Consider the following 16,794-nt stretch of genomic DNA (forward strand, 5'->3'; position numbering starts at 1 on the left):
TTCTGAAAAATATTTTCTAAAAATTCCCTAATATTTACCCAGATTGGTTACAAACTTCAAACCACTTACTCCAGTCAAAGTAGTTAACATTCAGTCCCAATGTCATAAGTTCAAATCCAAGTCCAAAGGAATCTTTTGGCAGCCAAGCATTTTTCCTAAACAAATTATTCAATTAACTATAAACAAATATGTACAAACTTCCTAATTACATTTTTTTTTTACAAACAAAGCTCATGGCTTTCTTTGAAATCCATGTAACGAGCTTCCAACCAACACATCCAAATGAAATGACCTTAGTGTGCTAGATTTAAAAAGATCTCTCGGGTTTACTTGCCCGAACCTCAAAGGCCACAGATTAGCTTTATTTGGTTATTAAGTTCATGACTTTCTATGGAACCCGTGTAGCGAACTTTCAACCCAATCAGTCCCAAACAATTTTGCTTTAGGCGATTAGGTGTAGAACACCCCTCGGAGTTTACTTATTCGAGTTCCAAAGGTCACAGATTAACTTAATAACAATTTTATTTATTTATTATTTATTTATTTATTTTATTTTATTTTTAAATTTTTAAATATAACTAAGATAACACATAACACTCTTATTAATTTATTTGCTAGGCCTATTTTTTTATATTTTCGTCCTTGACTTTTCTATTGTGGGACATCTCACGGTCTATTACCATGAGGGGCTTCTAGACATTTTTTCGGGGGACTAAAGATCAACATGCAAAGACCCGTAGGTATAGTTGGAAGCTATGTGCCCAAGCAAGGTATATAAAAGGGAATGAGCAGAAATGACTTTTAGAGCGCTGGAAGGCTCGGGACATTGAGATTATATATTCTTTTTATGAATTTTTGAATTTGGCATTTTAAGTTCAATTGAGCATTTACTACTCATAAGACCAATCATATGTCCCAAAGAATTGACTCATACCTGCTGTTATGCTCCAATGTTGACAATCTTCTCACTTTCTGTTTTGCACAAGTAGCTTCGGGAGGTGTGTTCGTGTGCGATTAACTTGCTTTAAGATTTTTCAATAAAAAGAGCAAGCTAATCTCAAGGCACATGACTTCACTTACCAGCTCAACTGTTTTGAAAAGATTCGGTTGCTTGGGTTGGATCAATTTTTTATGCAATACAAGTAGCTTCGGGAGGTGTGTTCGTGTGCGATTAACTTGCTTTAAGATTTTTCAATAAAAAGAGCAAGCTAATCTCAAGGCACATGACTTCACTTACCAGCTCAACTGTTTTGAAAAGATTCGGTTGCTTGGGATTGGATCAATTTTTTTTATGCAATGCAAAAATTTAGATACAAAATGCAAAGAATAATAAAAATAGAATAGAAAGAAAATCTTTTTTTTTTTTTTTGAAAAATTTTCTATGCAGAAAAAGAAAATGAAAATTAACGCAATATGTACAAAATTACATGCAACCTACATGCAACGAGATTTATGCATGGATGGATTCCCCTCTCCAAGCTTAAAATAAGCATCTTCATCGATGCTTGGAGAGAGGCGTAGCCGGCCTATTGAGGGTCGGGCGGTGGTGGATGTCGAGGGAACTATGAAGGATAATCAGTAGGATAATATGGAGGCCACTGGGGTTGGGATGATGATGAATGATGCTGCTGCTGGGTAGGAAGCACAAGTACTCGGTGGATATCGCTCATCAAATGATGAATGTTGCGGTTATGTTGCTCTTGAGCGGCCTACCGTTGATCTTGCTCGGCCCAACGCAGCTCTTGTTGGGCCCAACGCTCTACCTGAAGATTACGGTTGTCTTGAAATTCGGAAGTATTTTCAGCAACACCCGTGTAAATCTCTCCTACCTCCTGCTGTAAGCTCGTGTAATGGTGGTCCAAGCGTGCAAATTCGCCCATGTAAAGATTGTGTTCAGGGAAAGGAATGTGGCGAGATGAGCTGGAAGCACCTACAGTTGCAGTTTGAGCAGGAGGAGTAGGAGTGGTGGTTGGAGGTCTACGGGCTGCAGTAACACCCATGTTGGATTGGAGGTACCAATTGGTAGAAGGGATGTCATTGGCCAAGGCTAATATCTTCTTATTTCGGCTGTCGATGCGTATATATTCTTTACCATCGACTGTCCAATGAACATCCCCATTGGGGTTGCGGTGGAAAAGCTGCATCATTTCCAAAACCTCAAGTGATAAACGAGTACGGCCCGAAATTATATTGGTTGAATTGTTGGGTAGATGGAGGCCAAGATATTCAACTATAATAGAAACCATGCCTCCACAATGAAGCTGACCACCATTGCTCATGGCATTTCTAAGCATTTTCTGAACTACCCAACAATCCAACCTGTCACGCGGGTGACCCGGGTTCGATCCCCGGCAACGGCGCCAATTTGTTTGGCTGTCAAACCAACAAATAATGGGATAAAATAATAACAATAAAACTCAAATCACTGCTACTTCATACACTAAAGATAGTATAGAGTAGGCAGGGTCGGTCCACAGGATTACGGGACTCCTTATTTAGCCATATTCTCACACATTATACAAACAATATTAAAATGGGGGATTATGTTTAAACTAGAATTGAAATTCATAAAGAAATAAGATTGAAAACAAAATTCAGTAAAAGAAATACATTTCTGATTCTGATTCCTATATATGTATTATGTTGAAAGATGTAATATAGTTATGACTCATGTTTAATCTAGGTTGGTAATTTAGATATTAATAAACTCTAATATCTAAGTTGACAAAAGTGTTTTATTCAAAACATGTTCTTCAAATAAAACTTCATTTAATTGATTCAATTCAAATAAGTTCTTGCATCAAATCATTAAAATGACATTGAGTTCTTGCAACAATTACCAACAATGTTCAACATTCCTCTTAAGCTCGGGATTATGAACATTTAATCTTTGATTACACTTATTTTGATCTAAATACAACCAATCAAGTGCATGTTACTGACATCAAATCATAAAACATATACGAATTTTATAATTTGATTAACTAGATTGATAAGAACCCTAATTCATTGATCAAGTGAAAAAGAGAACCAATCAAACACATAATTAAGATCAAATCAAAGATTACTAGATGTTAAACATAAGTCAAATGTAAATTACAACCTAACAACAAATACTTAAGAATTCAGAATCAGAAATGATTTTAGAAATCAGCCACACATGTCTAAATTAAACTACAAATTCAACAAGTTTTTATACTCAATTTCACTTACAACATGCAAATTAAAGTGTTTCCAAATGTTAATCCACTTCCAAAATCTCCCAAAAATCCTTTCTCTTCTCCCAAAATACGACTTAACATCCCCAAGAACTGGCTGTCTCCCTTTTACAAAGGATGAAACTGTTTTAAAACTGACGACGCGTTTACACGGCCCGTGTAAACTATAACTGACCATTTACACGGCCGTGTAAATACAAAAAAGTAGAATGCTCAAATCGGTCAGGTCTTCGAAGTACATTGCCAAAGAGTATGCGTTTACACGGCCCGTGTAAACTCAAGGTTTACATTTACACGGCCGTGTAAACTCCTGTAAAGCCAAAATCTTTATTTTCTTCATAACTTCCTCCTCGATGCTCCAATAGTTCCGAAACTTCGTCCAAATCTCTTATTCATCACCTCAACTAAGATCCTACCTTCAAAAGTCCCTGAAATATCACAAAAGTGTGTGAATGGAATTGAATCATGAAAAATCCCAAAAAATATGCAAAATGCATGAGTTTAAACCTAAATGCAATGCACTTTTATGGATTAAAACTACAAAATGAATGCATGAAATGCACCTAACAAATCTCCCCAAGCTTGAACCTTTCTTGCCCTCAAGAAAGAACAAGAAAAATTTTAACTGGAGAAAATAAAATAATATAAAAATAAAATAGAAGAAAAGAAAACCAAAGTTAAAACTTTCTGAAATTTAATGCATGAAACTAAAACAAACATGATATAGATCCAACCCATTTAACCCTGTTTTTGTACCATAGTTGAGAATGTACCTGTCATGCCTTGAGTCAACTTGGATTTAGTCTAAAATTATATAACAATAGAAATAAGACTTTAGCTACTCCCTAATACAACTCAACAGAATCAAAGATCACAACACTTATTCCCTTTTTAATGTCATCAAGCCAATTCATGGAACAAACTATGGTCTTACTCTCGTGAAATTGTATGTGACAAAACATGCTCAATCATCTTTGTTTCACAAAATATATCAATGACCGATTCCAGCTATTTGTTGGTCAACAACAATCTTTTTCTGAAAAATATTTTCTAAAAATTCCCTAATATTTACCCAGATTGGTTACAAACTTCAAACCACTTACTCCAGTCAAAGTAGTTAACATTCAGTCCCAATGTCATAAGTTCAAATCCAAGTCCAAAGGAATCTTTTGGCAGCCAAGCATTTTTCCTAAACAAATTATTCAATTAACTATAAACAAATATGTACAAACTTCCTAATTACATTTTTTTTACAAACAAAGCTCATGGCTTTCTTTGAAATCCATGTAACGAGCTTCCAACCAACACATCCAACTCAAATGACCTTAGTGTGCTAGATTTAAAAAGATCCCTCGGGTTTACTTGCCCGAACCTCAAAGGCACAGATTAGCTTTATTTGTTTATTAAGTTCATGACTTTCTATGGAACCCGTGTAGCGAACTTTCAACCCAATCAGTCCCAAACAATTTTGCTTTAGGCGATTAGGTGTAGAACACCCCTCGGAGTTTACTTATTCGAGTTCCAAAGGTCACAAATTAACTTAATAACAATTTTATTTATTTATTATTTATTTATTTATTTTATTTTATTTTTAAATTTTTAAATATAACTAAGATAACACATAACACTCTTATTAATTTATTTGCTAGGCCTATTTTTTTATATTTTCGTCCTTGACTTTTCTATTGTGGGACATCTCACGGTCTATTACCGTGAGGGGCTTCTAGACATTTTTTCGGGGGACTAAAGATCAACATGCAAAGACCCGTAGGTATAGTTGGAAGCTATGTGCCCAAGCAAGGTATATAAAAGGGAATGAGCAGAAATGACTTTTAGAGCGCTGGAAGGCTCGGGACATTGAGATTATATATTCTTTTTATGAATTTTTGAATTTGGCATTTTAAGTTCAATTGAGCATTTACTACTCATAAGACCAATCATATGTCCCAAAGAATTGACTCATACCTAATGTTATGCTCCAATGTTGACAATCTTCTCACTTTCTGTTTTGCACAAGTAGCTTCGGGAGGTGTGTTCGTGTGCAATTAACTTGCTTTAAGATTTTTCAATAAAAAGAGCAAGCTAATCTCAAGGCACATGACTTCACTTACCAGCTCAACTGTTTTGAAAAGATTCGGTTGCTTGGGATTGGATCAAATTTTTTTTTATGAAATGCAAAAATTTAGATACAAAATGCAAAGAATAATAAAAATAGAATAGAAAGAAAATCTTTTTTTTTTTGAAATATTTTCTATGCAGAAAAAGAAAATGAAAATTAACGCAATATGTACAAAATTACATGCAACCTACATGCAACGAGATTTATGCATGGATGGATGCCCCTCCCCAAGCTTAAAATAAGCATCGTCCTCGATGCTTGGAGAGAGGCGTAGCCGGCCTATTGAGGGTCGGGCGGTGGTGGATGTCGAGGGAACTGTGAAGGATAATCAGTAGGATAATATGGAGGCCACTGGGGTTGGGATGATGATGACTGATGCTGCTGCTGGGTAGGAAGCACAAGTACTCGGTGGATATCGCTCATCAAATGATGAATGTTGCGGTTATGTTGCTCTTGAGCGGCCCACCGTTGATCTTGCTCGGCCCAACTCAGCTCTTGCTGGGCCCAACGCTCTTCCTGAAGATTACGGTAGTCTTGAAATTCGGAAGTATTTTCAGCAACACCCGTGTAAATCTCTCCTACCTCCTGCTGTAAGCTCGTGTAATGGTGGTCCAAGCGTGCAAATTCGCCCATGTAAAGATTGTGTTCAGGGAAAGGAATGTGGCGAGATGAGCTGGAAGCACCTGCAGTTGCAGTTTGAGCAGGAGGAGTAGGAGTGGTGGTTGGAGGTCTACGGGCTGCAGTAACACCCATGTTGGATTGGAGGTACCAATTGGTAGAAGGGATGTCATTGGCCAAGGCTAATATCTTCTTATTTCGGCTGTCGATGCGTAGATATTCTTTACCATCGACTGTCCAATGAACATCCCCATTGGGGTTGCGGTGGAAAAGCTGCATGATTTCCAAAACCTCAAGTGATAAACGAGTACGGCCCAAAATTATATTGGTTGGATTGTTGGGTAGATGGAGGCCAATATATTCAGCTATAATAGAAACCATGCCTCCACAATGAAGCTGATCACCATTGCTCATGGCATTTTGAGCATTTTCTGAACTACCCAACAATCCAACCTGTCACGCGGGTGACCCGGGTTCGATCCCCGGCAACGGCGCCAATTTGTTTGGCTGTCAAACCAACAAATAATGGGATAAAATAATAACAATAAAACTCAAATCACTGCTACTTCATACACTAAAGATAGTATAGAGTAGGCAGGGTCGGTCCACAGGAATACGGGACTCCTTATTTAGCCATATTCTCACACATTATACAAACAATATTAAAATGGGGGATTATGTTTAAACTAGAATTGAAATTCATAAAGAAATAAGATTGAAAACAAAATTCAGTAAAAGAAATACATTTCTGATTCTGATTCCTATATATGTATTATGTTGAAAGATGTAATATAGTTATGACTCATGTTTAATCTAGGTTGGTAATTTAGATATTAATAAACTCTAATATCTAAGTTGACAAAAGTGTTTTATTCAAAACATGTTCTTCAAATAAAACTTCATTTAATTGATTCAATTCAAATAAGTTCTTGCATCAAATCATTAAAATGACATTGAGTTCTTGCAACAATTACCAACAATGTTCAACATTCCTCTTAAGCTCGGGATTATGAACATTTAATCTTTGATTACACTTATTTTGATCTAAATACAACCAATCAAGTGCATGTTACTGACATCAAATCATAAAACATATACGAATTTTATAATTTGATTAACTAGATTGATAAGAACCCTAATTCATTGATCAAGTGAAAAAGAGAACCAATCAAACACATAATTAAGATCAAATCAAAGATTACTAGATGTTAAACATAAGTCAAATGTAAATTACAACCTAACAACAAATACTTAAGAATTCAGAATCAGAAATGATTTTAGAAATCAGCCACACATGTCTAAATTAAACTACAAATTCAACAAGTTTTTATCCTCAATTTGACTTACAAAATGCAAATTAAAGTGTTTCCAAATGTTAATCCACTTCCAAAATCTCCCAAAAATCCTTTCTCTTCTCCCAAAATACGACTTAACTTCCCCAAGAACTGGCTGTCTCCCTTATACAAAGGCTGAAACTGTTTTAAAACTGACGACGCGTTTACACGGCCCGTGTAAACTATAACTGACCATTTACACGGCCGTGTAAATACAAAAAAGTAGAATGCTCAAATCGGCCAGGTCTTCGAAGTACATTGCCAAAGAGTATGCGTTTACACAGCCCGTGTAAACTCAAGGTTTACATTTACACGGTCGTGTAAACTCCTGTAAAGCCAAAATCTTTATTTTCTTCATAACTTCCTCCTCGATGCTCCAATAGTTCCGAAACTTCGTCCATATCTCTTATTCATCACCTCAACTAAGATCCTACCTTCAAAAGTCCTTGAAATATCACAAAAGTGTGTGAATGGAATTGCATAATGAAAAATCCCAAAAAATATGCAAAATGCATGAGTTTAAACCTAAATGCAATGCACTTTTATGGATTAAAACTACAAAATGAATGCATGAAATGCACCTAACAGAACTCATATCTTTTTATGATTTTAACTGTGAAGGAAATCGAAACGAACATAATTGTTATGAGTTTTAGGATGAATACCCAAAAGAAATGTTTCAATCGAAGATAAAAACTGCGAGACAATCTTTTGAAGTAGTTATACCTCAACAATTGTTCTTGTGTTCTCTTCTTGAAAGATGCAAGTATGTGCACTACACATCTCCTCACACGTATCTGGACTTAACAATCGATCTCATTTTATTTGTGTAAACCTCAATCACTTAAACAACAAATGATACATATATCATTGACAAATTTTATCCATCTAATTATAAGTTATATAAAATTATAAGTTATATATTTTCAAATTTATTATTTTTAAATATTGTATTTTTATGAAATTGAAAGAAAGAGACGCGAAAACGCAACTTCATACGAGTAGTCTTTCCGTCATTTTCCTTTCCTCCACCGATTTATCACAACTACCAATGCTTCTTAGATTCAGCCCATAACATAACACATGGAGATGGGGTTGCTCTTCCAAAAATAAATAAACATTAATAAATGGCATAGAATACGTTAAAAAAAAACTAATAGCTCTGTTTGGTAGAACTATATTTACAACTACAAACACGAAAATTAAAAAACAAATGTTTGCTTTCCATTTATGTTTGATTTGTTTGATTAATATGGAAATGAAAGTAGATAATACAAGGGCGGACACAATATTTCATAGTAGGGGTGCACGAGAAAGTCATGGGTTACACGATAGTAGAAAAAATAAAAATTTTAAAAAATTTCGAAAATTTTTCCACTGCGGCCGGAAAAGTCAGGGGTTGCCGATGCTACCAGTGACCCCCTAAATCCGCCCCTGAGATAATAACATTATAAAATAACTGGGGTATACATAACATTATAAAATAACTAGGGTATACATTTACATCTTACACAATACTTTCTTTCCATGCACAATTATTAATACTTTAAAAAGTTGAATCCTAAAATTATATAAAACCTAAATTAGTGTATAAAATGTTACATTGTTATGTAGAATCATTTTTCATTTTTAACATCTATGTCAAATTAGTGTATAAAATGTTATGTACATCATTTTTCATTTTTAACATCTATGACAACTTTGACTTCAACCATAAAACAAGTATGATTGGAGTATCATGATTGAGTTGCATTTTTTTTTAAATTATTATGTTAAACTATTTATTTAATAGTTATAACATCAGGTTACATGACAATAATATTGAGTTATAGGGTCACGGTCTTTTGTGAATCTATATTTTTCTCTGAACAACTTTTAAAATGCAAACTTTTTTGTGTGATTTTTTTTCTTCAACAAAATGATATAAAGCAGCAAATCGGTCATATAGAAACATATTTGCAAAAAAAAAAAAAAAAAAAAATCTTGAAAAAATGTGCATATATGACAGATACATATGTGCACAAATGTCGGAAATTCACAAGTTCGTAAAAAAAATACACATATGCATCTGTTGTATACACACATTTTTTCAAGATTTTTTTTTTTTTTTTTTTTTTTTTGCGATTATGCTTCTATATGACCGATTTGGTGCTTTATGTCATTTTTTTTAAATAGCACACAAAAGTTCACATTTTAATAATGGTTCGCAGAATAATATAGGTTCGCAAAAGATAAAAAGTAAAATAACAAGATAACAAAACAATAATATATTTCTTATTTTTTTTATATATATTTAACAGAAGGGTTAGAAGGTAAGGCCATCCAGAGTGGGTTCACACTCACGCGTGAGTTTCCTATGTGGCACACTAACTAACCGGTGAACACCGCCTCATTGACCGGTGGTTTGGTTGTGAAGTGGGTTGTAGTGGTTGTGAAGACGGAAGGAGACAGATATTTTCATTGGTTCTTTAATTTTCCCCTCATATTTTTTCTCATTCTCTCTCTTCCTTTTTGCCTCTTCACTATCAACCCACTAGTGAATACAATTTTCACAACCTGATGGGTTGGTTGTGGAATGATAAAATACCTACATCGTGCTGAGTTGGTTGGTGGTTTGGTTGTGGCCACTCCCCACAGTCTAATCTAAAAAAAAAAAAAAAAAAAAAAAAAAAAAAAAAAAAAAACGATATATATTCAAATCATGTTGACCATTCATTTCGATTGTTTAAAATTTGAACCAAGCATACCAAGTGCCAACTATAAAGAATAAAACTACAATTTACTCTAATTAATATTACCAAGTATTAAATTATTTTTAAGAAACAATTAATTTCCATAGTTAGAAACCGTTTGGGTCGTTGGGTCCATCATAAGATATACAATATCTTTCTCCTATATTCGTGGACACAATTGTCGGCTGTGTACTCGAACAAAGATCGCCGTACGAGTTCCGAGTTTCTAATTAAAATGAAAATGAATGGCTCAGATCCTCTCTTCTTACCTGTAGTAGGGTCACACCGCCACAGTTATTGGCGCATTTTTCGCAACGCGGCAAGGCCTTACACGTTGTGATGTTCAGATGGCCCACCACAATAAAAGCCCATTAAGAAACTCAATCCTATCCAGCCTCATTTAATTTCAATAAAGTGCTTTAAGTTTTCTGTAATTGCATTTAAAAGCTTTAATTGTGGTAGTATAATATGATAACGAAAGTGTTGTGTGGAACCAAGTGTGGAACTGTGGAAGGTGTACTCGTATCGGGCCTTTCAACTGTAAATGGTTTTTATCGATTTTTTTATAAAAATATATTATATCTCTCAAATTTTAAAAGATAAAAATAATACTAATATATTAACTTAAGTATAGTTTTATGTTATTAATATTATACATGTTTTATTAATAATAGTAATTGCGTTTGGTAAAGATATTATTAATACCAACTACGATTTAGATAATACAAAGACCATTTACATATCAACAATCCTATTAGGTCCGAAGTCCAATTAAAATTTTACAATTGGTTTGGGCTTTAGATCAAATTAAGTAATACGTCAAGGAAAAAGACATTAGCATTGCATATTTATATTTCAGTGTTTCACGGTTATGGTTTCAATTAGGGGTGAGCGCGGTGCGGTTCGGTGCGGTTATTGGCCAAAACCTCACCACTAACCGCAAATGCAGTTAATCCATTTTCAAAACCGTTTGGTGCGGTTATTTTTGCGGTGCGGTTAGGCGGTTATTTTTGTGGTGCGGTTTTGTTTTCTTTGTGTTTCGGTTATTAACCGTATAGATTTGGTGCGGTTATTTTGTATGGTTTTTAACCGCACTTTAGAGTTCAAATAGTTTTAAGAGTTTAAACACATTACTTGTAATAATAAAAGAACCATTAGGTATAAGACAATTAACTTAAATTACAAACAACTAATATCTTAAAAACGTTAAATCACTAGTAATTAACAATAAATATCTTAAAATTGTCAAATTTCATCATTTTCCCAAGTTAAACATAAGAAAAAAACCAACACTTTTGTCTTCTATAATTTTATCATTCTTTCATCCATGAAATTTGTCTTATTTTTAATATTTAATATATTAATAATTAATAATATATATATATATATATATATATATATATATATATATATATATAATATGTGGTGTGGTGCGATTTTTTGCGGTGTTTGAAAACTAATAACCGCACCGCACCGCAAATTTACGGTTTTTGAAAAACAAAAAACCTCACAATCGGTTTTTATTGCGGTTGCGGTTGCGGTTAATCGGTTGCGGTTTATGCGGTTAATTTAATTTGCGGTGCGGTTTTTGCTCACCCCTAGTTTCAATTTTATGGAATCGGCAAAAATCAAAAGAGAATCACCTATTTGTATATATAGTTTGCTGATTTAACAAAAAGGTGGAAAAATTTTGAAAGACAGTTTACTAAAAGGTCGCATTTTTTTAATTAAGGTATTGTACTCTAAAACTTTTACTTAATTGTTGAAAGGGAAAATGACTTATCAAGGTAATTAACTTTTCGGTATGTTCACATCTGGATAACTATCTTTTTTTTGTACACATCTAGGTAACAAATTTGTTGGAAGTGTTCACATATGACCATTATGACCTACTGTAGCAGATTACATTCTAGATGTGAACACTTTCAACAAGTTCGTTACCTAGATGTGTACAAAAAAAGTAGTTACCCAAATATGAATAAAACGGAAAGTAAGAGTAAATTACACGAATAGTCCCTGTGGTTTGGGGGAATCTGTGGTTTTGGTCACTAACTTATTTTTTTAACTCGGATGGTCCCTACTGTTTATTTTTGCTGCGCGTTTGGTCCCTGTCTTACCTAAAAACACTATTGTGCCCTTATTAATTTATTTTTTAATTAATTTTCTTATTTATGTATTTATTTTTTATATATTTAAAAATTTTAATAGACCCCACATATTTGTATCTCCTCACCGTAAACCTGAAACCACATTTGAGAAATTTAATTTGGGTCTCACCGGTCACCATCCTATCTCTCATCCTCCTCAACTTCTATCTCTTTTCCATCTTTAGAAGTTGAGGAGGATGAGAGATGTGATGGTGACGAGATACAAATAAGGGCACAATAGTCTTTTTAGGTAAGACAGAAACCTAGCGCATAACAAAAATAAATAGTATGGATCATCCGAGTTAAAAAAATAAATTAATTAGAAAAATAAACAGTAGGGATCATCCGGGGAGATACAGATATGTGAGGTCTATTAATTTTTTTAAATATATAAAAAATAAATACATAAATAAAAAAATTAATTAAAAAATAAATTAATAATGACACAATAGTCTTTTTAGGTAAGACAGAGACCAAACGCGCAACAAAAATAAATAGTAGAGACCATCCGAGTTAAAAAAATAAGTTAGGGACCAAAAACACAAATTCCTCCAAACCACAGGTACCATTCGTGTAATTTACTTTTACTTTTCGTTTTGTTCATATTTGGGTAACTATTTTTTTTGTACACATCTAGGTAACGAACTTGTTAAAAGTGTTCACATCTAGGATGTAACCTGCTACAGCAGGTCATAATGGTCATATGTGAACACTTTCAACAAGTTTGTTACCTAGATGTGTACAAAAAAAAAAAAGATAGTTACCCAGATGTAAACATACCGAAAAGTTAATTATCTTGATAAGTCATTTTCCCTTGTTGAAATCATACATTCAATTTTTTCTTATGAGAACATTACACTTAGAAAACAATACTGCGAGTGATTTTACCATCCTAACAAATTTTGCAATAATGAGTTACACTTACAAGTTACAAGAACAGGAAGAAGGAAATCAAAAAGACATATTTGCCCATACTAACATTTTCCTACATCTTGATAATCAAAATTTTCTATCTTCATTACAACAATAGTGTCATGTCATGTTTACAATCACAAAGCTTGAATTTTTCCCCCATACCCATAATACCTCAAAAGCCCTTCATCTTGTCTCCAATTCTCTTTCACCTTCACTTCCACCTGTTTTCATCACAACCATATTATCTATTGACATTATACAACAAACCAATCAAATTTAAAAATTTATTTAAATAATACCTCCAAAAAAACTTTTTTTTGCAAGAAATCTTCAATGTCGAGTCTAGAAGCTGTTGCAAGAAGCTTTAGAGCCTTTCCATCCTGGTTAAATCATTAAAAAAAAACATCATGTTAAAAAAAAAAAGATTAATACAAATAGAGGGAATATTTAGCAAAAAAAAAAAACATAAAAAAAGGTCACATGCCTTCCCAATGAGGATGATTTTTTGGGTGTTTTTCTCAACAACTATTTCAACTTGAATGAAGTCTTTTGCATTAGGTCTAGTTTGGTAATTTATTACATTCACCTGCCAAACAAATAGACATAATCTCATATTATATATAAAAAAAATCTTGTAATTACATAATTCTTAGTTTAAAGTGGTGTAAATTTACTTGACATGCATAAGGAACTTCATTTCTGAATTGCATAAAGATCTTTTCTCTAACAATTTCACCTATGAAGAATCTTTCTGGATGCTCACTAGTTATATCCTGCTTAAACACAAAGATTAATTCTTCAAATACAATAATAATTAAAAGTGTGAAAGATAAATAGATAATAATTATTATTAGTAACATGCCTTGGGATAATATGCGGGTCCCAGTGGAAGTTTGGATAGTATCCAATCCTTTACATCATCAATTCCATGACCATATTTGGCACTCACTGGTATCACTTCATCTACATCAGTAGATTTCTCATACCACTGAAAATATAATTATTATAAGTATTAAAAAACATATGATTTGAAAAATTAAAATTACATTTCTTACCTCAAGTTTCTTTGCCATTTCACCAGGTTTAATGAGATCTCTCTTGTTTAAAACCAGTAACACAGGGACATTTTCTTTAAGCTCTCCTACTCCTTCTTGCAACACTTCATTGATCTAAATGCAAAAGCAACAAACACAAATGTTAATGAAAGGATATAAAAGTTTGACATTTGAAATCTTTCTTTTAGGAATTTGAATTTACATTTTGGGGTGTCTTGCATGCATCAACAACTACCAATACACAGTCTGCATTAATGGCAGCACTACGGACATTCTTCATCATCATTGTGTCTAATTTGTGCATCTTCTTCTCGATAACACCAGGTGTATCATATAATATCATCTGAGATGAAATCCGTTAAAGCATGAGATGATGAGAGAAACAACTTGATGAACAATTGAAGTAGAAATAGAATAGAATCAAACCTGATACTCTGGGGCAGAACATATACCAAGGATTCGATGTCTTGTTGTTTGAGGCTTATCTGTAACAATGGAGAGTTTTTGCCCAATCATCTGGTTTGAAAGTGTACTTTTTCCAACATTGGGCTTGCCTACAACAGCTACATATCCTGTGAATTATACAAAAATGTGTGAATCGTTTGTTTTTGTACAGTATTTGGGAAATTGTGAGCTTTATTGAGGAAAAAACTAAGCTCGGTTGGTAAACAATCACCGATGATTACATACCATCATCATCATCAATTTCTAAATTGAAGCAATACAATTATGAAAAACATTTTAAGGATACTGACCACTGCGATGGTTAGGGTCAGCAAGATAACCAAGCTCCTCCATCTCATAATCGTCTAGCATCGCCATGTTCCTATCTGGCTTCGAGCTCAACGACAGAATCGCAGGCGTTCCGTAACCATCCTCCTCCTCTTCGTCTGTTTCCACTTGTTCCTGTTCGAACCTGTTTCCACCGTGAGAAAACAGCAATTGCTTCGACGGAGAAGCAACGCTGGAAGAGGAGAAAGCGTGGAATTGAAATTGACGGCGGAGATTGTAGGGGAAGGCGGATAGAGGAGATAGGTGGAGAGATAGGAGGAAGTGGGTGTTGGGAAGAGCTGGGGATATGGTTTGAAGGGCAAGCTCCATTAGTGGGGATTTTGTATGGGTTTATGAACTGTGGGAAGGAATCATTATCCCCATTGTTTCCTCGTTCCAGAGCGGTCTCTCCCACTGCTTATCTTCTTCTTTCCCTTCTGTTGATTCCTTATAATTCTTTCAATTAAACGACGACTTTCAACCTTTTTTTTGTATTATTTTATTTCAGAAAATTAACTAAATTAACCCATATAAATAAGAGAATTAATAATACTAACCATTTTTTCCGGAATATATAAAATAACCAACATATATAGAATGTCGCATTCCGGAGTTCGGAAATGATAATACTAACCATTTCTTCCGAAATATACAAAACAACCAACGCAATCAACCTAGAAAAGTTGATATCATTGGTCGTTCTACCACATGATGAGTTCAGGAAATCATAGCCCGAACGAGCCCTTTATACAATCATCATCAGCGAAATAGGTTACACTTTATACAATTATTGTCAACGAAATAGGTTGCAGAGAACTATCGAGATTTAAACGGTCTCTTTGTCACTTTATGTATCCACATTTATAATGCTTGGGCCTCGATCTTGTGTTTCTTGGTTTTCTTTTTCGCCTTTATTTCGAATTTTTACTTGAGTCGTATGTGTATGTGCAAAGTGGATACTCCTTTTGTGTTTTCTTTATGCTGGAAATTTTGTGTTTCGAAATGTGATATCATTCATTCGAAAAGATTTTGAAATATGTTGAGGGAGAAAGGTTTAGGGATTATAGGGAATAACGATCGAATATGCGATTCTTGTATTCTATTGGTAAGTGGAAAAGGGGCATATGTAAAGTGTTTTAATGGGGCTTTAACAAAATGTTAAACATCTATCGCATGAGTTATTTGAAAATAGATTATAAAAGTCTTAATATAATGTTTCATAAAGTTCAATTAATATTTCAGATGAGTCCATTTCAGATTTCGAACATATATATAAAGTGCAAGCCACTTTCATCTACATCTTGCACTTGAAAAAAAAAAAATATTTCAACGGTGCCTCATAAATGTTTAGTATCAAAAGTTTTTCAATGAAATGACAACTTTTTATGCCCTTATATGAGAATATATGACAATGTACTTCAAATTTGGTAAGTTTTGATTTATTGTAATGTTAGTGTTGCATTTCGAAAATGCTCTTTGGAGTCCGAATTCTTACTTTCTAAGATTTATACTAAAAAATATGTAACGTCCGGGATTTGTCAGGTATTATGTTGCTTTTTATTCAAGTTATAATTATGAAATGTTGGGATTTTGGGGCGGAGCGTACGCTGGGCGTACAGGGTGTACGCACGGCGTACATATATGAAGCGCGGAACGGGGAGCCGCCATGCATACGCTGGGCGTAGGATGATCAGATGCAAACCCTAAATTACAGGGTTTTCCCCCTATTTAAACAACCTATAACCATCCAAACCTTTATCCTCTCATCCTCCCTTGTTCTCACAGTGCCCAACTCGAACCCTGACTCCATTGCATGTATCTTGAGCTTACTTTGAGCATTTTGGTGTTGTTTTGGTGGTTTTGAAGAGCAAAGAGTTTAAAGAAG

At 34.0% G+C, this 16,794-nt stretch overlaps 1 protein-coding gene across 1 annotated transcript; it reads right to left on the bottom strand.

Annotated features, from left to right (window-relative positions):
- Positions 1-13,027: 13,027 nt before the first annotated feature.
- LOC145160161 (GTP-binding protein Era-like protein) lies at positions 13,028-15,358 on the bottom strand. Its single transcript, XM_079079272.1, has 9 exons — positions 14,894-15,358; positions 14,565-14,710; positions 14,341-14,481; positions 14,139-14,252; positions 13,946-14,071; positions 13,758-13,856; positions 13,568-13,669; positions 13,383-13,463; positions 13,028-13,304 (listed from the first exon to the last, which is right to left on the bottom strand). The coding sequence occupies exons 1-9, from the start codon at positions 15,237-15,239 to the stop codon at positions 13,218-13,220; spliced, it is 1,242 nt and encodes a 413-aa protein (XP_078935398.1). The 5' UTR covers positions 15,240-15,358; the 3' UTR covers positions 13,028-13,217.
- Between the last annotated feature and the right edge of the window lie 1,436 nt (positions 15,359-16,794).

This window comes from Lactuca virosa, chromosome 2 (genome assembly GCF_052849685.1).
Source record: "Lactuca virosa cultivar CGN04683 chromosome 2, Lactuca_virosa_CGN04683_v6, whole genome shotgun sequence".
NCBI lineage: Eukaryota > Viridiplantae > Streptophyta > Magnoliopsida > Asterales > Asteraceae > Lactuca > Lactuca virosa.

Excerpts from the sequence above, each read along its gene's own strand:
- LOC145160161 (XM_079079272.1), bottom strand. The coding sequence starts at position 15,239 with ATGGAGCTTGCCCTTCAAACCATATCCCCAGCTCTTCCCAACACCCAC. Across the intron at positions 13,857-13,945 it reads GACCCGCATATTATCCCAAG|GATATAACTAGTGAGCATCC; the intron begins GCATGTTACTAA and ends GTGTTTAAGCAG. Across the intron at positions 13,670-13,757 it reads AAGTTCCTTATGCATGTCAA|GTGAATGTAATAAATTACCA; the intron begins GTAAATTTACAC and ends TTTGTTTGGCAG.